Source organism: Engraulis encrasicolus, chromosome 23 (assembly GCF_034702125.1).
Source record: "Engraulis encrasicolus isolate BLACKSEA-1 chromosome 23, IST_EnEncr_1.0, whole genome shotgun sequence".
NCBI lineage: Eukaryota > Metazoa > Chordata > Actinopteri > Clupeiformes > Engraulidae > Engraulis > Engraulis encrasicolus.
The window spans coordinates 20,624,958-20,651,836 of NC_085879.1; the positions used below are offsets into that span (position 1 = coordinate 20,624,958).

Below are 26,879 nucleotides of genomic sequence, written 5' to 3' on the forward strand. Positions count from 1 at the left end.
GTGTGTGTGTGTGTGTGTGTGTGTGTGTGTGTGTGTGTGTGTGTGTGTGTGTGTGTGTGTGTGTGTGTGTGTGTGTGTGTGTGTGTGTGTGTGTCACACATCAAGAAAGGCAGAACGCCTAAATGTGTCTAGGTAGTAAACATTTTTGAAAGTTGAGTTGGGTAATGGCTCATTGACAGAGCCGGGTTGTCAGTGCATGGACATTTTTTATACATAAAATGTCTAGAGCAGGAATTGCCATAATTTATTGGCAAAATGTTTTATACACATTGATGAATATAAAAATCTAACATTAACTCTAACATTGACCAAGGGCTTAGAAGCATTGCACATTATTTGACATCGCATTGTGATATAACACCAATAACAAATCAATTATTATTCACTTTGACAGAATGGGCTCAGCACAATAATGTATTAATTTTCCTGAATTCATTTTAATACACAAAGGAAGGCACATCGATGGATGCTTGCTTTTCACCTATTGAAACTTGTGCTATTGGGAAGACACATACCTCATTTGGTACAGAATATAATATCATGTGTTGGTGTTGTAGCCTACTTAATACCACACTTTTACTTATACTTTTACTTTTGACACCTCTGTACACATGTAAAGAGCCCCATTCCTAAAACCAGACTGTTGGTGGCTAGTTGGGGTTAGAGAGCGCTATTGGTGAACTGTGGATCCAGGGCCCCAACTTCCACCACATTCAGGAAGGCAAAAGTTGTACTTGAGTGAACAAAATTCAGATTATCACCAAGTGGCCCACCACCATCCTGAAAAACTCAACACAGACAATGCAATAAACTAACCTTCCCCAACACTGAACAGTACACACTTAGGCCTACGCGCCCACACATGCCCACACGCCAGATTTCAAAATCTACCAGTCACTCACTGTTTTTCTAGTCAAAGTGACTGGTGGCTTGAAAAATTTACCAGTCACCACTGAAATTTACCCATCATTGGCAGGTGGACGAGTGCTTATTTCCATCCCTGCCACACGCACACCAACACACACACACACACAGCAATAACAACTACAGTATGTAGGCCTACATAATGTAAGCAGCTGTAGGGAGTCCGGAAAAAAATAGTACCTGATGAGATGTTGGATACCACCTTTTACTACCTTTTACTGGCCATAATTTTGCACGTTTTCATTTACTACCTTTTACTACTTTTTAAAAACCTCTGGGCACCCTGACACACACATTGTATCCACAAGCACACACCTATTCCCTCCATCAACAAAGCAGAAATACACCTCATTCGCTGTCTCTGAGTCTGAACTAGGTGGCTAGTTGGTGGTGTGCTGCTTGAGTGAAAGTGGTGGTAGGTCAAGAAGGACACAAACTTTATTGTGTGGGCCATTTTTTAAGAATATGGAATACATATGGATGGATGTTATGTTTATGGATGGTATGTCAAATACTAAAATGTACAACGAAGTTAATATGAACATAATCTACATCTTGACATGACTTGTCTGCATCTGTTCAATCACTACGATGTTGCATCATCACTCAACGGTGGCATATAGTTAACCATACCAGTAATTATGCTGCACATTCAACTTTTTAGTTCATTTTCATAATACACAAACCTCCATGGAAAAATGACATAAAGGGGTATGACACTATTTTGGGGCTTAATACAGTTAAAATCGTTGGCCGGGGTTTATAAAGGTGGTAAAGTGTCTTAATTTTCATGTTAGGCGTTGTCTTGCTAAGTTAAAAGAGGGAGTATGTAGCTAAGCAAGTGAAAGTCAATGGATTGCTGTAGCATGTGTGATCCATTGACTCTCACTAGCTTAGATACTTGCTTCCTCCTTAAATCAAGACAACGCCTAACATGAAAAATAGGACACTTTACCACCTTAGAAACCCAGGGCAACAATTGTATCTGTATTCAGCCCCAAAAGAGTGGCATACCCCTTTAATGGCACAGGATAAACAGTATAAGTGTTCAACACTAAAATCATGCTCCTTTCTAACTACCATCATTTGAACAATAGAAGGTTAAATTCATAAAAACAAACAGTGCACAATAATAAATGCCAAGTAATAATGATAACAAACACACATTCTTCATCATATATTTAATGTAACCACCACATGGCAACAGCCAGGCATTCACAAATCACAATCACCTTGTAAGTTGCACCCAAACTACATGTGCATGCTACAGGGTGGAAAATGACTAATGGAACGTGATAAGAGCAAGAGTTCGGGAGCTGGTCCAAGAACATTTGATGTGATCACAGTTTCAGATGGCGTGATCACAAACACACACACACACACACACACACACACACACACACACACACACACACACACACACACACACACACACACACACACACACACACACACACACACACACACACACAAGAGCTCCACTCATACTGTCTGCTAAATGCTAAATGTTTGATAATGTCAAGACTTTATGGAACAGAAGTTGAAAATCAAGGATAAAAGTTTCACACACTATGTAAATTACTCACGGTGCAATTTGGTGCCGATATTCTTTCGAAGTGGGCTGCTTCATTATAATGAGCTACCAGCTTGTTAACATTAGCCTGGTAACCTGTCCATAATATTTCTCTTCATTCGTATTGGTGGTCTGTGTGTGTGTGTGTGTGTGTGTGTGTGTGTGTGTGTGTGTGTGTGTGTGTACACATTTCAACATAGCCCAACACTAGGGCCGCCCCCTAGCACGGGTGAGGCATAAATGAAATTTCGTTGTGTGCAGTGGAGTGCTGTGTCACAATGACAGTGGGAGGTGGAGTTTCCCAATGGGCTTTCCCGTCAATAGAATAGCGCTCAGAGAGCGCACCTCCGTCCTCTGATGGACAGTAACACACATGCACTAGGAAAATCGTGATTTAATAGTGATATCGACATCGTGATAATAATCGTGATTTAATCATGGTAATAGTGGCCTGCCTTCAAGCATCCTTGAAGCCAAAATATATTGACAGGCTGGTGTTTCTGGCCAGAAATCTGTCCACCTAAGTTTCATGCTATTGCCGTTTCGTTTTCTATTTTGTTCGTTCCGTATACAATTCATTCTTGGATTTCATTTTTTTATCATTATAAATAAAATTCAGCAGAAAAATTAATAATCGTGATTAATAATCGTGATTCCCATTTTTGACCCAAATAATCGTGATAATGATTTTTTCCATAATCGTGCAGCCCTGACATGCACCATGACCGAACAAACAAACAGACAAACATACAACAACAACAACACAACAACAAAAACAGACTATTCTTGGTGGGGGTAGCAACCATAACTCAAAACCTGAACCCCTTAGCTCATGAGCAGTCCAGGTCATACGGTAGGTCATACTGACTGTAAATGTTACAAAAGAGGGGCACAGCTTGCATCAAGTGTCCGTGCAAATAAAACACACTTGATGCAAGGTGCCCCCCTCTTCTGTTGCATGTGAAGTTTTAATTTGTGTCAGTACCCTCAATGTAATTTATGAGGAGTGAGTGAAGCCTGCTCCTTACTACAATAGGACCAGGCTTTGACATTTTTTTTCACTCACCGGCCACTGGGGCTAGTGGTTTTCCTGTGTCACTAGCCATTCACCTATTCTACCAGCCACAAATTTGATATTGTTCCTTTTTTTTATCACGACGCTGTACATCTCAGAAGATGAGGTGCTAAAGCAAAAAGATTACAGCATAGCTTTCAACATGGAAAAAAGACAGAGCTTTTTTTCTCAAATACCAACAATTGACAAAAGAGTGGAAAACAATATAGGCTACTTGGATATGTCACACCATTAGGATAAACTACCTGCCAAATTGGGTAGTGACACTGAAATTATTACGAGCCACAGGGAAGTTTTACCAGCATTTGGCCAGTTGGCAGGTGCCAGTGTCAAGCCCTGAATAGGACATATTGTCAGGACACCATGCATGAAATGGAGTGTTGCCCTTTTTGACTCTCACCCAAATGTTTTTACATATTGTACAAGACACCTTCATTTCCTCCGGGATTAATACATGTTTCTCTACTCTACTATTCCTACTACAGGGTGTCTTCAAGGTCAGGAGGTCAGGCTAGGGCAGAACAAATGATGCACTCATCAAAGTCTACAATGACGCAGACTTCGACTGAAGAGATTGCAGGGGGTGCGTGGAATTTTGTTTGTGTTGAGGTTTTGACAAAGATTCTGCTTATTAACATTATAATTAGGCCAAATTAAGACCAAATTAAAACATTTTGGTCCCCATGTAAAGTCATTAAGGTATTGATGATCTCAACGAAGAATCATTGTAATTAATCATTTATACACACACACACACACACACACACACACACACACACACACACACACACACACACACACACACACACACACACACACACACACACACACACACACGCCTTCAATCAAAAGACATTTTTCTAATATGGCAACAAATTAGACAAAGCTTTTTGAATCTTTGTGAAATATTTTTTGGGGGCATTTAAACATGTAGAACTTTGTGTTGGGGGTGTGCTGCTTGTCTTCGGCACAGGTAAGAGGATGCGTTAAAGAAAAAATATTAGTCAACCACTTTTCATGTAATGACTGATTTTCTTTGTGTTTATATACTTCCACCTTACCACATGGTTTACCTGTACAAATATGTTTTTTTTTTCACATTTGGTGTATTAGGTTTTACACAATAACATCGGCTAGTAATACAAACACTGTAATACTACCATATTTTGAAATGACAAACGTAGCATTTTACAGTGTTGCATTTCACGAGTTAGTGAAAAATAATCCAATCATCCTCTGCACACCGAGATAACTCAACCAGTGACCTGTCTACTTGCAAGTGATCTTGATATCCGACTCATGACATTGAAGAAAACATTGGATGTCTAGTTGTAAAAGTATTACGGTAAAGTCAGATGCAATGGAGGGCGCCCTAGCAAACGCTCTGCTAGGGGTGTTATGACAAAACACGGTCAACGCTTGTAGCGTTAAAGTTGCGTCGTCCTAGAGTTGTGTTGAGGTCTTAATCTTTCCACAAGTCAACAACTTTCGAAGTCTTTATTTTCTCTCGCAAAGTGAATATTTGCAAAGACGCTTCATGATGCGATGTTGTTAATACCTTTTTCTGCAATAGTGGTGAAATCCACGGAACGTTCCATTTACAGGAACAGAGCTGAAGATAATGCTGCACCGAATATCTGAAAGAGATGTGAAGGATTACAAGGAGAATCAACAGTGAATCAAATGCCTGCAAATTAACAATCAGGTAACCACTTGGATAGCTTCTTCGCGTGCTTGCTTTTACATTTTTCTACACTTTGAGTGCATACTTGGTTTATTTTTTCCGGGGTTGGTGTTTGCTTCTCTGTTCGTCTTTTCCCCCTAGCCTTGAGCCCCTCCTTGTTTTGCTGGTTGCTAGCTGGCTATGTTGTAATGTTTACATTTAGGCCCAAGGATGGGAAACGCGCTTTTTCTATCTGCATTTACTTGGTTAATCGGATATGGGAGATAATGCTCATTGCAGAATGAAAAACAAACAAATGTCTTCAATGTACATGCATCTGGCTATTCCGTTTCTGGAGGGTGTGCAACAGTATTTTCTCTGCAGTGTGACTGGAAAAGGCCTCATTTAGAAAGTGCAATTCCTAATTTAAACATACTGCGATATCCATATTACTACACCAATTACATAAGAAGCGGACTTGGGCTGTTTGAACCGGGGAAGTATGATATCCGTCATGTTTGTTTGGGGGAGGGGGCCTGGTACACGCTACAAGGCCTAGGCTACTTCACATAACCTGCATTCGTTTGAACGAATTTAAATAATTTGCATATGAATCCTAAAACATACTGTGGCACGCGTTATGAGTGTTGATGCTTATAAATGAAGGCGCTTATGGCCGTGAACAACAAATCATTTTTGCCTTTGGCAGCTCCTCGTTTTGCTGCAACTCATGTCTTACGTAACAGGCTAGGCTATGTCATATCTTCTCTAATGAGATGAGTTAACAGCCAAATCAGTGGGGGCTGCGAATCGGCGCGTGTTTGTCAAGTCCATAGCCGTGTTCCAGCCACGCGACTTGGTAGTATTTTGCGCTTAATAGCCATAAAGTCGGTCATTAATTTGCTCCTCGTCATGGAGTTTGTAATAACACAACTAAAATACCGCCTCGGCCAGAGAGCATGCTGTGTATTCCATCAGGCCAAGCGAAACACTAGATATAGGCTATGAACTGTAGTGCAGTCCACGTTTGAATTGGTCTTTCGCCTTATAACTTTACCCTTGCCACATCCTGACCTGTACGACCCAAATTAAGAAATAACTTGCACGTCTTTGCTAGCCTATTTGTTTCCAAGCTACAGCAGCGGCAGTGGCTTTAGGAAAAACATGTTTTATCCGCACGAGCCCTGACTATTTGATACCAAGAACACGCGCTTTCACGCATCAAAGCCAAGATCAATAGAATTACCAAACCAGCCCTAGACCACAGGTGCTGAACGCAAATGAGCTTAGAACGGTGCGAAAGAATGTATCCAAAAAGGATGCAGCGCCGTGCAGAATTCTAAAGCCGGATACAATGTAACCAAGGCTGTTTTTATGGCTAGTTTCTACATGACGGTTTGCTTTGATTGGTCCTCTTGGGCACCTGCGTAGTGATTCAGGGAGGAAGGCGTGGTGTTTCTCTATTCTCAACAACAAGACATTGAATGAAAACACGCGCCAAGGAATGTTGTGGATTAAATATTTCTTAGAATGTAAAGCAAAAAGCAGTTATTTCGTAAAGTAGAAGTTGTGTAAAATAACTAGTCTATATCTATAACTTGTGATATGGACAGCGTTGCTATAAAGACAACCCCCAAACCATAGCCAGCCATTGTTTGTGATTATGTGGACTTGACATCAGGATCAACAAGCAACACCCGACGTTAACTTTTACTACCGATGAACGAAACGACTTATCATACTTCAACAGTACAGCTGATCAAGAAACACCAGAACATCGGCTAACGTTAGGTACTACTAATAACTGAGTTCGGCGTTATTGCGTTAGATTGTTTCGAGTTGGGGCTGACTGGATTTACTTGCGAGGTAGTTTGATGTCTTCCTTTCTACTGATGCTATTGCTAACTTTAGTTAGCTTAGCGATAACTAGCTAGCTGTTCCATTTCTGGTCGCCTTTTAGCCAATACTAGCTAGTTTTGACACTTATCGCGGAGCTGTCACGAACATCATCTGTCTTCGTCGGCCGTAAAGGATATGTAAGGGCAAACTATTTGCGTCAAATAACCAGCTAACACATGCACTATGATGATTTCGCCCAAGCAACCTTATTATTATTGTTGTAACACACGGAAATGTCTGTTTCCTGTTGGCCAGGCTGTTGTGCATCCGCCATCCCCATGCTAGGTGGTGAACGTTGGTCCGCCTGCTAAACTAGAGTTTATGCGTACAGCATTGTGGTGTAACGCGTGCATTTGATGTCTGACCTCCACATATCTCCATAGTGCTACTTCTACATCTATCTAGTAGGATAACTTCAGCGTTGGGTAAGAGGTTGCCCTAACTGGGAATCATGGCTAACTTCACTTTGTTGGCCAGCCTTCCACTGCACCAGAAGCATAAACCTTATAGATCAGTGTGTCTTATGTCAAACAACATTGGTTCTGCACGTATGTGGAAAAGAGAAACTTCTGAATCTGAAATTAGTTCATGTGGATTGTTTGTAGGCGGGAGGTTGGTTGTTATGCCTTTGTCAAAGCGTACATTGACGACCAGTCTGGGTGGCTAGCGGGCTAGCCAACGAGATTAGAGCAGCTTAGCTTAGTAGCTTTATGTAATGTCATCTTTATTTTATATAGCGGCCGTTTAATGGACGAAGTCAACATGCCCTTGTTTGATACACACACAAGTATGTTAAGAAAGGCCGCGATCGCGTCGCTTGTGTTTGAGTAGTTTAGCTGTTGGACTCTATTTCATGTCGACTCTTTGTTATTGCTTTGTTTCTCTGGCTCTGAGCACATGGCTTGCCTTGCTTTGTTGTTAAAGTTGCAGTACGCTCTACTCCCATTCTGCATTGCTCGTTCCTTTGTGTTTCCGCGGTCTGTTTGGACAACACGTTTTTGCTTTGTCCCAACTAACGTTGCTTATATTTTTTATCGAATATGAGCGATATTTTAAGATGATTATTAGGTTGTTGTGATTTTGAACGGTCGTTGTGGTAGATTTTCCATGGGTCTTCTGTTGGTGAGGTGTATCGCCAACGGTTACAATAGCACACGAATTATGCTTAGAATCTCTTGTTGGGTGGGTGGAATTCCTACCAGGTTGAAACCTTTTTGATTGTTTTTATTATTGGTGTTTATTAGTGTTTGTTTCTTTCCGACGTTAATAAAGGGTTTTTTCAATGTTGGCTTGCTAGGTTTCATGTCAAGGACAGTTGTGATATTAAAACATATTTGTAAGTTACATATCACCCTTTGTGAACGTTGCCACCTGCAACCATACATTGTTTTAATATTTTGTCATACATGTTTGTGAGTATTTTGTTTCATAACAACAGATGTAATGTTTATTCACACTCTTCCATTTGTTGTATGTTCCATTTGCTGTATGTTCATGCAGTTCTTTCAACATGCTGGCAAACAAATACACAAAGAATAAAGCTGATTGATTTATTTCATGATTGTTATTATTTTTTTTAATATAGAGTGAAGACAATCTGAAGGTCCAAGACACAAGTGCCTCCAGCACTGAAGGTCTCCTCTTCCTGGGTGTGACTCGTCCCCACGACGTCACAAATGCGACCATGGGAAATAGCAGTGAATAGGCGGCCACCACCTGCCCCCTTAAATCCGAGGAGGTTCCTTGGGGAGCCCTGCAACACCCCTGTGCATCTCAGGAGAAGGTGAGTCAAAAAGGACTAAAGACAGGAACTTAAGTCAGGAAACTTGCGTAGACCTATGACTTGATGCGAAACCCTCTGGCGGTCTATCATTGAGATCGTTTACATTACCACAATAATTGGGTAATTGGACTAAACAGGTTATTGGAATAAACTGTTTATTGTTGTTTACATGCAGGCTGTCGGTTGTATGTGTTCCACTCAACTGTGTGACATGAAATTGGAATTCAAGGCTTGTGATTGGCTACTTATACTAGACTGTCAATAATTCGACAAGAACCCGATAAGGGTGTATACATGTCTTGAGAAATCAGTTTATTAGCCAGAAACCTACCTATGCGAATTGGATTTTTCATAAACCAATAACTGCAATAAACCGATTATTATAAACTGTTTATTTCGTTTATATGAGCACTTGAATAAGCCGGTTACTCCAATAACCTGATTATAAACTGTTTATAGATATGTTATAAACGGGCTCATTGCGATAGGCAAGACAGTGGCAGTATTGAGACGCATTGCTCCCATTACCTATCTGGTGAGGTACAAAAAAAAGGAATACACTATGCATTCATTCACAGTCATTATAATGCGGGGTCAACTATTATTACAACAGCTGTAATAAGTTATTTATGCATTGCACACCCTGTGTTGATCACACAAACATGGAGAAACCCAATCTGACATCTTAAACACTTTTCGGGGGATTTCTGTCCTATACTTTTCCAGACGTCCTAAGTGCAGCAGTAGGGCTTTGTCATGTGATGCGAGAAATGGTCACCTTACCAAAAGGATTGTACACTTGCTATTGTGACCGCAAAGTAATGTGACATGCCTGGGTTCTGTCGCTCCCACAGCCCTCCAGTGCGACGACAGTGGGGTCCACGAGAGCGGCCTGTACTGCACGGCTCCCTGCACCAGGATGAGAACTTCCACCACCCTCTCTTCTCGCAGCAGCAGCAGCCGCAGCAGCAGCAGCAGCAGCATCAGCAACAGATTCCTTTAGATGAGTCTAGACAGTACAGCCATACCAGCGCACCGCCACGTATGCTCCACCCTGCCACGCACCCCCCACAGCAGAACCCCATCATGGTGGATCTTCACGAGCAGGTAGGTCGTAGGTCTCAGCGTGTTATCCACGTGTGAGCCCGTGAAACTAGGACGAGCGGTCGCTAAAAGCCATCTCTGCTGCTCTTCTCAGGGGGTCAGGGTCATGTAGCTCGTCGTCTCCTCTTTTTTGTTTTAAATGGTATCTCTGTGTCTCTCTCCTTCAAGATGCACCAAGGATCAGTCCCAATCTCTTACACAGTTACCACGGTGACGACCCACGGTTTTCCTATCCACACCGGGCAACCCATCCCAGGGTGCAACACTCAGCAGCTCCCAGCATGCTCGGTAATGTTCAGCGGACAGCTCTCTCTGCTCTGCTGCCTTCCTCCTCCTGTGAGTTTGAAAAGGAAGAGCTGGATTGTCAGCGAAGTTTGTGTAGTTGTTACACCTTCTGATCCTCCCCATTACCACTCCAGCTTTGATTCTGTGTCATTTGTTTTTGTTTTGTTTTTTTGTTTTTTTTTGTAGACCACCATCAAGCCTTTCCCCCTTTTTTTGTCTTTTCTTTTTTTCAAAATGCAGGTTAGGTGCCATTTTTGTTCTCACCACCAGCTTTAAAGATGTGATTAAAGCCATTAAACTGCTTTGTATAGGTTCCTCACATGGAGGAATATGTAGACGCCTTAAAAGCCACAATTAAGTAAGGCATTTTCTCAACATCTAACATGCACATAATGTTGTATAAATAAAACGCTACTCGTTAAGAATACTATGCTAAGCGCAACTAAGAAGGAGCTGACTGTAGAGCTCAATGTCAGAGGTGTGTTTCTCGACAGTATTGTTGCTAACTAAGTTAGCAACTTACTTACTTGGTTGCAATGCAATATCCTATTGGCAACCTCCTAAGTGGTTAGCGCCAATGCTTTCGAGAAACTGGGTCCTGGGGTGCGTGTCTCGACAACATCGTTGCTAACTAAGTTAGCAACTTACTTGGTTGCAATGCAATTTTCCATTGGAAACCTAGAAAGTTGCTAACTGGTTAGCGCCAATGCTTTTGAGAAATGGGGTCCAGAATGTTCCGCAAAGTTGTGTTGTCCGCCTGAGCCATCGCATTTGTGCTGTCAACATATCCACTCCCTGTGTCATGTTTGTGGACGTACATGATAGAGCTGTTAAGTGTGTAGAATATGTTTATGTGTTAGTTACCTGGACCAAGTAAACATTTGTAAAAGTTAAGTGAAGTAAAGCTGTAACGTTCATCTATTGGTGAGGCTTCTTGGTAATATTCTAACCTAGATTTCAAAAGGGGAAACCACATTAACAACCTTTTGCCATCTGGTTCAACCCAGATTTCTCTGATTAATTGATTACAGTGTAAAACTTAAGAAAGTAATATACATCACCCTACATCATACTTGTAAAGCAGTAGGCAGCTGTTATGAACTTCCAATGTATATCAATTAACAATCTCCCTTTGCCTTGTGTATTTCCTGTCTGTTCCCTTCACAGCTTATTCAAGCATGTACAATGCAGCATTTGCCAGTGTCTTACCAAGCCTTCCCGCCACTCATCTCCAGTGAGCATTTTATACTGCACCCTTCCCCACCCGTGGCCCCGCACCAGCCACCACACCTGGCTCCCCTCAGCCAGTTCGTCCCCTTACAGCCTCAGCATCCGCGCATGGTGAGTATTTTCACTTCACTTATGTAATGCATTGTCATAACAATGTGGACGGTATTGTCCATCAAATGTTTCAAATGACTGACTTTCGAATGAGTGCCGTTTCGTGCATAGAGTATTCCCGTGTCAAATAGAATATTGACATCAGTCCTTACCGTGGCTGATATGGTAGGGCACACGTTTACCACTCGGCCGACCCGGGTTCGATTCCCGGTCCGGGTCCTTTGCTGGTCCTTCCCCATCTCTCTCTCCCAGCTCACTTCCTGTCTCTCCTCCACTATCCTGTCTCACAAAAACCAATAAAGGCTGAAAAGCCCCCAAAAAATACTTAAACTTAGAATAAGATACACCAAGCCCACACTATTCCTGGATCCATGTGACGTCAGTGGTGTGTGGAACAGAGTTCTACAAAGGACATATTCCACATAACAGCCACATTCAGAATGAGTGACTCATGCCCAAACCGAATACTGTTTAAAATCGAATATTCTTTGCATGTACAGTAACTGTGCTTAATGTTCAAATAGAACACGATTAGAACACGATTTTCTAATTATTACATTTATTATACCAGTTAAATTCTACACTTGCACCATTTGTGTTTATTCAAGGGCTCTTTTAATGGGAGAATTGTTTTGCTTAGTGGACACAAACCGACTGCTGAGGAACATAGGTTTTGGTCCAGCACCTTTTTACTTCAAGCGGAATTCACCTCTGGGCAATGTGTGCTGTTATCACATGTAATTTATCCCCATTTTGCTTTTTACATGAGAAAAATAAAGTAATTTGCATTATTTAGTTTAATTTAATACAATTATGTGCTGGACCGCGATTGCCAAATCTATTTTAAAGTACTCAGTTAACCAGAATGCACTGCGGGAAACTAAGTAATCGTTGCCAGGTTAACGCGTCACCGAATTCGAAGGAATCTTGCGTTCTGGCTGCTCAGTGCTCGCTGCCAGCAGTCGAGGCTGGTTTTAGGACAAATGTAGGCTGATATCCGAGACAGATTGATGTTGTTAATGTAGACTGTTGAAAAACATAACAATCATGCATTTTCCTCACTGGGTCTCATTGCGCAAACTATAGCTACTAACAGCGAATAAAAAGCGAATGGAAAAACAAGCTGTTGAGAAGTGCAGCTCTTGTCGCAACTGTCGCTGTCCTCAGATTAGTGCTGAAACGGAAAATGAGAAGGCTAGCCTAACCTTACATTTAGACTATTTTTGAAAAAATAAATAAATGTAATACTCATTCAAGAAGGAAGTAGCCTGTCTATCTCTGCTCATGTTCTATCTATCTGTTTAATCCCATCAAATCCAAAGGCGAGGCGGACTTGTCTCCGTTCAACCAACTTTATCAAAGAGCGCACGCTTTCTCGCCCTCTCTCTCTCTCGTGCTGGTGTTTAACCAAAAGCCGTTTCATCCGGACCTCTGCTGTTGGTCCCTAACAAATAGGCCTAGGCCTACAAGCCAGAGGGAATTGATCATTTTTAGGCCTAAATAAAACAAATGTGCAGGCTGCCTTTTAAAAATGGTCTTCATCCCATTCATTGACTCTAATGCAAGTGCAACATGAAGGAAAATCGCCCCTCGGTAAGTTGCACCGTGCGCACGCATTTCTGGACATTCAGCTGTTCAGGTTATGCTTTCTCATTTTAGAACATGAGAAATGACTTGCGTGAAACATAGCTTACAAACCCACATAGGCCTACATAGCGCATCGGGACAACCCACCGTCTCCATCTCGCCAGTTTGAGGGTGTTGGGTTAGACCTGCATTTTGAAGATGTAGGCTATCGCTTACTTTGGTCAAGTGTTTAATTTGATTTGTCCGTTCGCGTCTCAACTGTCCCTCGAGAGGAAGTGTGTGTTTATAATTTATGCAAAATAGGCGGCCCTGACTGCCTGGGGAGTGAGCTGAAATCTACAATGACTTGACAGTAGATTTCAGTAGCCTGCCTGAGTGTGCCTTGTTCTTGCTCGTGTTGTTTAAATGCAATCAAGTCCAAGTGCAGTAATGATAGCCAGCGCATGCATTTATGGCTACCTTGTTTGCAAACTGCGTAAGAGGAGCATGAACATCGCCTGCAGTGCAAGGAGGACGCCACGTTTGAGGATAGAAATGGTCGCAGCCTCCTTCAGCAATCCATCAAATAGGCCTAACTTTGAATAATCTTAAAATAAAGCCTGATTCAATTAAAGACAACTTCACTGTCGAGCTCCTATTGTTTAGCCCTTAGGACTCGGGAGTGTCCGTGGCCGCTGCACCGTGATCCGGACCGGACCTCAAATAATTCAGCAAGCTTTTAAAAAATAGGCCTATATATTAATAGCATATTAACATTAATAACAAAGCAAAACAAAAACAAAAAAACGTGTAGGCAATGCCTACCATGTGTTATTACAACTTGCAGGCCTAATAGGCTAGGCCTACACCTGGCAGGCGTAGACATCGTGGACAGGTGCTCTCCGATAGCCTATCACACTGTAAGTGATTTGTAATGACAATGAGCGCATATAAACAATGCGGACAAAACTTTTTTTTAAGCAGTTGGATTGAATGCACCAAGGCTTTTACCACTGTGCAGTAACCTATAGGCCTACTTGAAGTAGGCTTATTATCCGGACAATGTAAATATCTCCATCCTCGAAATGTGTTATGTGCCTGCCCGCTGTTAAGTTCCATGCCGCCTGTCATGCCGAGGTGATTTGATGACGCGTCCAATCAAATCACCCAGCAACGTTCTAATGGCATTGTAGTCGTTATTTTTTCTTCCGGTGATTTGATGACGCTTGAAATCACCATTACTAAAACAATAAATAGCTTTTATATTTAATATAAAGATATTATATCCAGTGGCTACATAATCCCCTGTTATAATGTGGTCTAATACAGAGATAGGGCACAATATTGTTTGAAAGGTGAATTCCGCTTTAACTACACTTGGGCCGTGTCCCATTACTCTCCACTCACACTTCACTTTTTTCGTCGTTCACTCTGTTCGTAGTGGAGAGTCCCACTATTTCTCCGATTCAAAGGGAATTTTTAAGGGATAAGCACTTAACCTAGCTCTCGAAAGCCTCAAAACTGTGTTTCTTTCACATGTACCCACAAAAGAGAAGGGTTGGGGGCAAAAACAGACCAGAAGCGCTTAAAGCCATTTACGCAAAGCCTTTTAATTGAGGAAATGATTTGGATGAGATTACATGAGCGATTGCTGAGAGAAAAGTTTAGAGTATGCAGTTGTTGTTTTGGTTGTTTGAGTTTAAATGTGTTGGAACGAGATGTGCTTGGAAGAACATGGTTTGAAAAGTAGCTCTTGAAAACTGAGGAGGAGGCATCCTCAGTCACCTCCTCTAGTAGCATTTCAATCAGACATTCTATGAGTATTATCTTATCCACTCTCTCTGCTTCAATCCCTCCAAATCCAAAACAAGAAGTGACAGGGACAGCTCGCATTTCAGCTGCATTTTACCTAAACAAAAAAGATTTATTGTCAAAGAGGCTTGCTTTAGCAAACAACTCGGCGCACACCTCATGCTATTTCAGTTTCATTTTTGAACTGTATGACATATCGCCACTGACTGTTGTCAAAACACATATTACTTTTGTAAATGGGTGTTCATCTGCAGACAAGGGGGTGATTGTGTTATGGTCTCACCTGAACTAGGAACGGAACTAAATTAGAATACGCTGATGCCTTGGTCAGAGGGTAGAAATAGAACTGAACTAAAATATGCCCTTTCCTGCTCATCCTTTGCAAAGGGTAGAACATGAGAACATGAATTAGGAACTGAACTGAAGTGAAATGAAGTATGCCCTCTCCTACCTTGCCCTGCCTACGCAAAGATTGCGAAATGAGTACCGGAACCCAGGAACTGAACTGAACTAAAATATGCCCTTTGTCCTATTTAGCCTCTGCAGAGGGTAGAAAATGAAGTGGACCTAAGAGGGGAGCAGCACCCCATCGGGACCTTCTCGTACCCTCCTGCACACCATCCACCAGCAATGCCTCCCTCGATGCCCCTGCAGTACCTTCCACAAGAGCCCCTTCACCAGGAACTGCCCTTTGGAGTGGTAGGCAACCGCGCACAGTCTTTTTATATTCCCTGCATAGTTTTTGACAGACTTTTCGTGTTTTGTCTGATATGTGCATGTGCATTGTTGCCTGGGCTTCTGAGAGGGGTTGGTCCAGTTAAGCCTGGCTCAAACTACACGACTCGCGCGATTCTCGGCTGAAAACCCTCCTTACGACAATCGGTGGAACGTTACCCTCCAGGACCATCGCAAGCGATTGTCGGGCAAGATTTCTTCGTAGTGTGTGACGTTCTAAGATAGAATTCCGGCAGCTCAAAGAGTCGGCGATCGGAAATCGTAGAAATCAAACACTGTTTGATATTTGTTGCGACTGGAAATAGAACGTCGGGCATTGTCTCATTGGCTGCGAGCAGCGACAAGTTGCGATTCTCTTCTAGTGTGCGGTGCACCCCGACAGCAAAATCGGACACACAATCGCCAGTCGTGTAGTTTGAGACTGGCTTTATTGCGATATGCAGAGTCCTGTTCTCGGCCTGTGCTTGTGGCCTTGCGTTTCGCTGACGTCACGCCTCCGTGGACGAAAGGATTAAGATTCCTCACTGTCAGCCTACCCACAAGAACTTTTGAGGGACTATTCCTCATTCACCATCCCGATTGCAAATGAGCAAATGCCATTAGAATTGTGCTTTTGCGAGATATTGAAATACACTTCTGTTGTCAGTAGGGCTACAACTAACGATTATTTTAATAGTCGACTAATCGGTAGATATAGTCACGATTAATCACGATTAGTCAAGAAAAAAAAAACTTGCTCCAACTTCCAACAAACGTTACCAGCCTTGCGCAGGGAAGTGAAAAAAATCTTACAGCTCACAATGACCTTTAAATCATGATGGTAGCTTATTTACTCCAAGATACAACGTCCAATTCACACGTCCTAGGCAATTCTAGACTTTAATAAAGTAATAAAGCATTAGTAGAGTAAGGATAAAAAGTATTGAATTAAATGAAACGATAAGTCAACAATGGAAATTCTTGTCAACAAATCTTTATAGTCGATAAGTAACGATTTATCGACTAATCGGTGCAACCCTAGTTGTCAGTGACATCATCACATGGCCACAAGCTGGGTCGTCTGCAGGGGGCACCAAATTCACTGCATCAAGTGCATCTGGCATCGTCCAGAGGGCCAGGTTTCCATCTCTGATTGTTCTTGTTTTCTGTTTTTTGTCTCTTTTCTTCCGGTCGGTTGCAGCCATATCCCCATGTGCTGCCAAGGCGTGTGAGTGGACAGAGATACAGGTTACAGCAGCCTTTGCCTCCGCCGCCTCCACCACCACCCTATTACCCAGGCTTCTTACCGTATTTCCTGTAAGTGTTCTCCCACCACTACATTTGAGGGATATACTTGCATTTCATTGTGCCCGTTCAATTATTTTTGTATTTTACTGTTCTTGGTATTTAGGTACAGTTTAAAGCAGGGGTACTCAATTAAAAGTCCCCGAGGGCCAGTTTTTCAAAATTCCTCCCAATAAAGGGCCGGGCCGGGCTGACACGACACGACCCCCACCAAAAAAAAATATTTAAAAAAAAATTAAAAAATGATAAGGCCTTTGTAATCACAAAACACACGCACTCACACCCACAGCAGATATTTAGTTTCCAGTGACAGGATGGGAGAACATTTCTCTCATAAAGGGCCTGCATTTTTCTGAAGCACTGTGGGGTGAGGTGCCTGCCTTGCTGTCATTGCCACCCACCCTTCAGTATTTTTTTTTTAAATGACATAAGATTATCTTTTTTAAATGACATAAGATTAGCCTATATTTGCAGACTACATTCATAAACATTTATTTCTTAGTGAGAAAACCAATAAGCCTGAAGATAACACTTTTCAAACAAATGTTGCTTATTATGACTTTGTTTATGCAGCTCTCACATGCATAATGAGAATCAGATGCAATAATGGACCCAACAAAGAGGACACATAGATAGGAGGACACCAGGTTTTGCCAACAAGAAAATGGCACATTGATGCAATGTTGATTAAATGCAACAGCCAATAATAAATCATCAAGTTGCTCATAACTTTGTTTGAAATCTTATGAGGGGCTTAGCTTTCCAAACGAACTATTTGGGGACTGTTTAAAAGTGTGAAAAGTTTATCAAGCAATTCGTTTTTAAGTAGGCTACCCCTAGTTAGCTGCCAGCAGAGCTCAAACACAATTTGCCTTCATTTGTGTTAGCAACTAGCTACAGCTAGTGCTAAACCAATTCGAAGTCCTAACACACTGTATGCAATGAAATTAGGGTGACCAGCTGTCCGGATTTCGGCCGGACAACCCCGCCCCTTAACTTTCTAACCTTGCGTCCTCGCGCCGTACCCATTGCTTCGAGTTGCCGCCTCACCGCCTCCGTGGAGAAAACAGTGAAGTCGGCATTCTAAACTGTAGGCAGAAATCAGGGAGCAGCGCTGCCATCTTACCTCAGACAAACGCAGCTGCCAACAACAGTTTTACTTGTAAAACTTGGGAAGGATTTCGCGTGTCATTATCTCACTCCAATAAAGGAGTCATCCTAGGCTACCACTAGGCTAACTTAATGTTGTATCGGAGACGGCAGCTTACGACAGACTAATCCTTCCGTTAGGCCTATATATTAGGCTATTTCATAAATAGACCTATGTTTTCATGTATTTTGGGTAGTCATGCATGCGTGGGCCTATAATAGCCAACAAGTTATTTGATTTACTTTACTCAAAGTTGGTCAGGAGTGTTTTTATCAGCGGTGTTTTACCACGAGAGGCGACCGCTTCTGTCAACTTTTTTTTCCATGCAGACGGACGCTTGGATAACCATAGCAACAACACGAGCTCAAAATACAGACAAAGCGCACATGCAGAAATACTCTGTTTTTGCCCTGTTTGCAAAGTTGTGAGAGCCCTCGTTGTAAATGCATTCAGCGGACAAACTTACTTGCACCATGCGTTGCCAGTGCAGGGAAAAAATGGGGGAAACAAACAGTAGGAGACAATAATATAGCAACCTTATTTCACTTTCATACACTCAGTCAAAGCAAGTTATTTCACGTAGACTATGGACCGCAAATAACACAAATCGCGTGCAGATTTCCCCGACATTAGGCTAAAGCAATATAGTCAATTTTTTGTTCAAAGTCTGGAGTAACTGGAGTAACATGGCGGCCGCAGATATCGGAAACACAAGCGACTGTCAGTCTAGTTTGTGTCAATGACGTTGCCTCGCATCTCGAGGCCAGTAAGCATAAGGCAAGTAGGAGAGGAAAGTCAAAGAGAGGGACACACGGACGTCGCAAACAGGTCGTAAAAACAGACCGATGGCCACCCTATATGAACATGTGGACCATTACTTTCAAAAACGAGGCAAAGAGAACTTTGTAAATCATTTATTTACAAGTTCTACCGTACTTCCCTTCAGTAGTCTACCTCACAACAGCCTCTGCCACCCTCATAGTCACTTCTGTTTGGAGCCTGCAGGGAGAAACTGATTGAGGGGGCGGAGACACGGCACGCATCTTCCTAGCGTCTGTGGCGCGATTTCAAAATAAGAGCCGGCAGCGCGATCGGACCAAAAAAACATTTTTTTTTTTTTTTTTAAATTTTTCAAAATTATTCGAGGGCCACAAATAGATGCCCCGTGGGCCACAAGTGGCCCGCGGGCCGCTATTTGAGTATGGGGGGTTTAAAGCATTACCACACCATTTCTGGAAATCAAGCTAATTTTTACCTTTCATTTGGCGTTTTACCTTTCTCCTGTACTTCCAGACGAGTCTCGCAATGCAAATTCTACCTCCAAGCTAGCATATATAATCAAGTCATATGGGACCAGTTAACCACAAGCCAGTCCCATAAGATTCAACGAGTATTGGTAGTTTGGAACCTAAAGTGACATCACCAAAACTAAGAGAAACTTAAATAATTTAATTGAAGTCGAGGTGTAAAATGAGTTTATATCCAGAAATGGTGTAGAATCGCTTTAACATGTAACATTCATTGTTCCACAGGATTTTGCTATGTACAGTTCGGGTACATGGTATTACATATTGATACTGTGTAGTGTTACTCAGTAGAGTTGTAGTTATTTCATAGCTCTAAAACATGTCATTGGCTTGCAAATGCCTCACCACTGTCGGTGATGTTTGTGAACTTTTTTCCCCCTGTAATTCTGGAGCACCAGTGTCTATCACAACATTTCCCCAACTACATGTCACTGCCATGTCTTGAAATGGTGCAGACCCTTGGTTGAAAGCCTCTATGTTGCAAGTGTTGGGCCAGGCACATAATAAAAACGATGTGTCTCTCGTCACAGCTCAATGCTTCCAGTGCCTCCGACTGCAGTGGGACCAGCCATAAGTCTGGACCTGGATGTGGATGATGTGGAGATGGAGAACTATGAGGTAATGTTGAAATATTTGGTGTTTCATTCATTGAGTACAGCTAAGTTACATTTCTTGCAAATATTGTGACCCAACCAACCAAACCATTGCACATCATATGCAATTATCACCCAGCACATCATTTCAGGACAGTGGCTTTTAATTCCACTGTGAAATTTGCCATGCTCCTTCAAACTGTTTCTCTCTGGATGTGTGACATTCCGGAATGACAAAATGACAAAACTCCTCAGGCTGAGAAACAAAATACACTCATAGTTCTCTGCTTTCAGCTTTAGCCAACATAAGTTCGTGACCCATTAATATACACATATCCTCCCTACACTATACTTTCCAGTCTAAGACCGAATGATTCATTTGACTCCTTTTTGACCATAACATGTTCACTGAACAACTTGGTCAAGCTAGGTCTAAAACCTCACATTGGTTAGTTTTTCAACTCTTCAAAAGTGTGACAAAACGAACGTAGTTCCCCTACTGAAAACTGAAATATTAAAATTTTTCAAAGTGAGGTTCAATTTTTTTTTCATCATCTTTGGCTGTATTGACGTTAATTCTGAAACAAACTCTTTGACCTCTACCAGGCACTGCTCAACTTGGCCGAGAGACTTGGCGAGGCCAAACCACGAGGACTTACTAAAGCCGACATTGAGCAGCTTCCGTCCTACCGGTTCAACGCCGACAACCACCAATCTGAACAAACTCTGTAAGAGCTGCCCCCTCTCTCTTTCATGCTTCATGAAGTCCATGGCTTTTTGTTCTTTGACTGAACCTTGATTGAAATGTGTGTCTGTGTGTGTGTTTTTTCTCTCTCCCAATAGGTGTGTTGTATGCTTTAGTGATTTTGAGTCAAGGCAGCTACTGCGAGTACTACCCTGTAATCACGAGTTTCATGCTAAGTGTGTGGACAAATGGTTAAAGGTAAGTTCCTCTGCTCTGCTGGCTATGTTTAACCCTGTATATGGTGAATCCATGTGCACTGTAAAATTGCAAGGTTCCTCAAAGATCCCTCTGTTGCCATTGTGGGGTAACCCCTACAGGGCCGATGATGAGCCTGTCGGAACTTGGAAGAACCCAAAGGTTTCCTCAGAGAATCTTGTAGGCGTTCCCCACAGTAGCAAACTGAAGAACCACTAGAAGTTCTCAGGGGAACCTCTGGGTTCTTCTGACAGCTTTTAGGTTCTTCAAAGAACTTTTGGGTTCCTCACACGAAACAGCCAAGGGCTTCTTTGAAAAATATCAACATTTTTACAGTGTAGCTTTCCCCTGCACTTGTCGGTGTTGGTAAACGTGTGCGTCCTTGTGTGTTGTAGACCAATCGCACATGTCCGATCTGTCGAGCCGACGCCTCAGAGGCTCACCGGGACGTCGATTGAGCTGGCTCCAGGTTCCTGCTTTGGGGAAAAAAAAACACAGCACAAAAAAAGAGAATACAAGACGGAGAGAAAAAAAAACGACGACAACAAAATGACACACAACTGGAGCCTGTGACTGGGGATAACGCTGCCACCTAACCTGTGCTCTCCAGCCAATAGTGACATCCCTCCCCTCCCCCACCTCAACCAATAAGCAATCTCGGATTTTGTATGGAACGTGTTTGACCTCTGCTGTGCATCGTTGTGTGAGTCATCAACGCTACTGCCTACTATAGTTACCAATAGTTATGGGGTTTTACTCTCCTTCCCTACTTCCCCCGTTTTACTTTGCTGCCCTCGTCCTCTGCAGATTCCAAAGATTTAACATGTACGTGATGTTGCCATTTTTTTTCCTTTTCTTTTTGTTTTTCGTTTTGAAATGAAATATTCTCTAGTTATTCAGGCTTTTCACATAAGGCGCTACTATAGGATGTGCGTCGCAGTGGTTCACAGGGAGTGATGGGACTGGGATGAGAGGCGATGGTTGGGATTGGCAGATAGTGCCGTCCGTCAAACAGGGAAGGCTTAAACGGTTGGTGGTTGGAAGTAAGTTGGGCCACTCCACTGGTTCAAAAAGAAACCGTTTGACCATCATAGATGCATGTTCGTGTAGGTGATGGGCAAAAGTGACTTGTTAAATAATGTACGTTTTTTGCAATAATGTATCGACAATTTCAATATCGCTATCCGATTTTAAGTTTTTGATTATTATTTTTTTTCACCTGCGAATGCTATTGTGAAAGTATGACTTGCAGTGGTTAAACGTTCAGAATCTTACCGCCTGATGTAAACAGAGGGGGGAAAAAACAAGAAGAAAAAAAAAGTCCAACACAAAAAAATATGACTGCAAATGATGGACATGCACCTGGTTGGAAACCCTCCCGCTCCTCCCCCTGTGTTCTCCACGTGTTCTCATGGACTCCCAAGAGGGGTTATGGGCCTCCCTCAAGGCACGGGGAGGGTGGGCAGTTGAGGGGGCATTTGTGGGGTGGGTGGGGTAGGGTGGCGTGAGGTTGCGGGACAATGGCGTGGAGTGATTTAACCATCGCTGCTCTAGCACCGGGCACACCCAGTCTGGCACAGACTCACAGCGTGAGGGGGGTGCTGGGGGGTTCTGGGGGGTGGGGGTGGGGGTGGGGGTGGGGAGGGGCTGCCAGCCTCATGCCAGTCTCATCTGGCCTCACTGCACAAGCCGCCACACACTGCGTCCCCTCGGCCACCACGATTCAACTGGCCAACCTCCAGGATCAGAAAAAGTGCACTGCACAACGTGGTGCGTTCTCCCCCCTCCTCCCCAAAAAAAAAGAAGAAAAAAAGAGAAAAAATACACGTGCCGTCACTTTCAGTAAAAGGAAAAAAACAAAAACAAAAGAGAAACGGCCCTAGACAGCCTGGAGTGAATGCCTGGAAGAAGATTTTGCATGGACTCCTTTTTAGACTAGCAATATATTTTAATCGAGAAAATTTCCAACACATGTTAACGACAATTAGACACAAGTGTAAACAAAGAAAAGACAAAGTGAGCAAACTAAAAAAAAAAAACCATAGAGCGAGTAGGGGGGAAAAATAGAGAAATGCTAGCCAAACGCAGAGGGGGACCCAAGTCTTGGATGGCCTGTATCTTGCCATTTGATTTCACCTCAGCATCTGTGATAAGAGCTGGGGGAAGGAAAAAAGAACCATTGTTAATGAAAAAAATACCATCTGACATTCAAAGCAGACACTGGAGAGGTCGACGCCCTTTTTGCAGAAAGCAATATGTGCAGTGAGTGTTTGAATGGAACATTTCTTCCAGTTTGTGGAAGACCAGGCTTTTTTCCCTTGTTTTGAGCCAAATATTCAATATACTCAAGATTTCAGCTCTGCCTTCTTACGACCTTGACAAGCACAAACCCATTACTAATCTTAAAAAATATATATATACTTTGTCAGTTCCACTTGTTTTAAGAGTATACAGTTTTTAAATGGTGTTATTTATTGGTTTTAACTTAGATAACATTTGAAGGACAAGGTCAGAATACTAACATGGTATGTGTATGTGTGTGTTATATTTTGGCAACGCTGTCAGGTCTCAGGCCATGTTAATGGTGTTAAGTGATGTAAAAGATAAAAAAAAGCATTGTATGCATAGCTTCAGTGTGAAAGGTTTAAAAAGTTATCGTCTTGTTTTGAAGACAAAAGAATGTTTTAAAATACCCTGTTAATGTAATTGACACTTCTCCTGCGTGCCAGTTGACTGTCGTAGTTTCCATGATCAGGAAGGGATTTTTAAATTGCATCCTTCGAAGTTGGGTCTTATGAGTAATGCACTGTAATGTGTTCAATTCACTCTGCTTGTACTTCCAAAATGGTATCTGGCTGGTATTGTGTCTGGGGGTGGGAGGGGATGAAATGGGGGGGGGGTCTTTCCGAAAAGTGGTCTGTGATTACAGAACTAATATTCCTACCCGTGAAAAGCACTGAGTAGCAGTTACAGCCCATGTGATGGGGACATGAGGGTGTTGTTTATTTTCTTTTTCTTTTCTTTATAGGGGTGGATAGGGACCTTGCCATGTTTTGAAGCGTTTATCTGGTAGAGTGTTTGCCAGCGACAGAAAAACTATATTAAAAAGCCATTGTAATGAGTTTAACCCAGTTTCGATGATTTTAATCTGATCTCTCTATATATACACACCTATGTTCACTGGCATACTTTTTAATTTCTAAAGAAAAATCACTCAGGGCCTCTCAGTAACTAAGGAAAACAGTCAAGCTAAAATGGAAACGACGCCATGGGGGGATGTTTTTGAATTTTATTGGTTGTTTTCCTCAGGCCATGTGTATTTTTAATGTAATCAACAACTAATACTTAATTTTTTGCTGGTAGTAGTGGATATTACACCATATAAAGACAGGCATGCTAGAGGCATAAAAAAAGATTTAAAAAAATAAACAAAAAGAAATGGAGATCTAATGTAGAGCGAGAAGAGGCATTGTGTCACTGCAACCAATCATCAGTGTGTTACTCCAAACCTGTTACACATTTCCTTTCCATGTTCTTGTACTTGAACGACACATAACATAGCAGTTGAACTTGTGATCCCATTTTTTGTGCACCTTGTGCGCAATATCCTACCTAAACCACTTCCAAGAAATATTCTAAAGGTGTTTGCATGATTTAAGAAAATTTACAAAAAAAATGATAATAATAAAACCTAGAACAAGTGTGTATTTTCAGTGGAAGATATCTAGAAGTGGGGTCGGGGGACGTATTTAATTGTGCACCATATGCATGCATGTCTGGCCAGGTCCCCATGGGTTTTGCTAGCTCTAGTTGGCTTCGGGTTAATCGGGGTTTGGGGACTGGACTATCTGCTCAGCTAATTACTGCCATGCATTGTACTGCACACATTTGTAATAGAACTGAATGACTACAAGATTTTATTGCGCTAATTCTTTGTAACCAAAAAAACAAAAACAAACAAAAAGAAAAAGGAGAAAAAAACATACAGGGGGAAAATCTGAAAAGAGAGAGAACAATGCTACGTAATGAACAGGTAGCTCTTCAGAAACCTGGGGAATAGAGCTGGTTTGAACACATGGTTTCTTCTGTACTACATTTATGCTTTCGTTTGTTGCCTCAGTGACTGAACTTAACATGCCTGAAAACTAGATAATCGAAAGCCATATAGTGACACGGTGCTAGATGTTCTATTTTAGGTATGTTGCTACTTTCACTTAAGGGAATGCAATATAGTGTGTCATGAAGCTCATGTACTCGAAGCAGCATGCTGTGTCACCCCACCCTTGAAAACGGTCAACACCGGACACCAGAGGGTCAAAAAAAGAGTTAAAAGAAAAAAAAGAGGGTGGGGAATTCTTGTTACCTTGCTGTTTTAGTTTTTTGTTTGTTTTCTTTTCCCCTTTTTAATTACTATTGTTTTGTTGGTGTTGTTTTTCTGTTGTAATTATTGTCTTTTTGTCCAGCAGCTCTTTGTTGTCAGTGCAACCTAATATGTAAATGTGTCCTTATTAGAAAACTTAACTTTTACTGCCCAGGTGATTAGATCAAGTACATCTGCCTTAAATGATCAAGTTTATGTATTGTCTGGGTGTCAGGCCTCCACCAAACTTGTTTGAGAGTAACTACTATTGCTACTACTGCTACTACTAATGGCAAAAAAGGTCTTTGGCCCTTACCAATTGCAATGTTAACCTTAGTGTTACACTTTGAGAAATTGAATTCAGACAAGCTTGACCACTACAGTTTTAAGGGATTTTGTTTTTGTTTGTTTTATTTTGTTGTTTATGCTAAAACATTGTCCTTTTATTTTTACTTTCTCACACCTTTTGGCTTTGCTGTCTTCACAAATCCCAAATTCTCGTAAATCCTCACCAGAACAACTTTAACGATATTCTACAAAAATCTCAAAAAAGGTTTAAAAAATAGAATCTTGTAGTCTTTCTGTGATCCAATTAATAAATAATCTCACAGCTTTTGTGGTGCAAAATTGTGTTCCAATAAGCAGCTGAAATATCATTTAGGATTTGTGATTTCTTGATTGCTCTCAGTAGACGCCACCGATTGTTTACCAATGATTTTTTGCTGTGGTGGGATAGTGGATTGTTTACTGTTCTTCTAATCCCCCTGGCCTCTAGGGGTCCTCGCCTGAACTCTCGACTACCCACCCGCCAACCAGGCCAGGGGCATGTGTTCTGTGTTAGGAAGATATTTTGCTTTGGTACTTGCACATTTACAGTTACCTCATTTTTGCCATGTTTGTATTTGGAAGAAAAAAAAAATAAAAAAGCTAATATATATATTATATATAGGAAAATGGTTCTTAATGCTATAATTTTTTCATTCCATTGGAATCATATTGTTTGTAGCATTTAACATATAACTAGTTATAGTGTATTATATATACATCTGTATACTGATTGAAATTTTTAAGATTTGTACTTTTTTTAAATGAAAGTTGCTAGTTCTGCTTTACCGAGTAGTGCAATCATATTTTTTTTAATTGTTGTGGCTGATTTGAGAGGGTTGTTCACTAATAAATGTATGATGTATACCAGTACTACAATGATTACTCCTGTCTTTCTAGACCATTACATTAGAAAAAAATGCATTTTTATATGTTTACTTTCACTTTGTTTTCCAGTGTGTGCATTTGTTTTTGTTGTCTTTCTTTCCCATGAGCAGTTGGGAAGTCATTCCAACTTTGCCCAGCTCAGTCATCCTTTGGACAGCATTTACTCAGTATCACGGTTCAACTTGCGCATCACTGTGAGCTATAACGCGGATATACAATCAGGATAGTTTAAAAAAAATGTTGAGCAAAGGAGATTTGACCACTGGGGCTTGG

General features: G+C 41.7%; 1 protein-coding gene across 4 annotated transcripts; it reads left to right on the forward strand.

Annotated features, from left to right (window-relative positions):
- Positions 1-4,765: 4,765 nt before the first annotated feature.
- Positions 4,766-26,591, forward strand: rnf44 (ring finger protein 44). Of its 4 annotated transcripts, none has more exons than XM_063189840.1 (11): positions 4,766-5,277; positions 8,720-8,917; positions 9,772-10,024; positions 10,190-10,357; positions 11,474-11,647; positions 15,563-15,724; positions 16,941-17,056; positions 20,032-20,119; positions 20,701-20,822; positions 20,938-21,037; positions 21,430-26,591. In XM_063189840.1, the coding sequence occupies exons 2-11, from the start codon at positions 8,811-8,813 to the stop codon at positions 21,490-21,492; spliced, it is 1,353 nt and encodes a 450-aa protein (XP_063045910.1). In that variant the 5' UTR covers positions 4,766-5,277; positions 8,720-8,810; the 3' UTR covers positions 21,493-26,591. The 4 variants fall into 4 exon arrangements, with proteins under 4 accessions (XP_063045910.1, XP_063045914.1, XP_063045912.1 ...); XM_063189844.1 differs by having other exon boundaries at positions 4,769-5,277; positions 10,190-10,309; XM_063189842.1 differs by lacking the exon at positions 4,766-5,277 and adding an exon at positions 6,720-7,026.
- Positions 26,592-26,879: the final 288 nt, after the last annotated feature.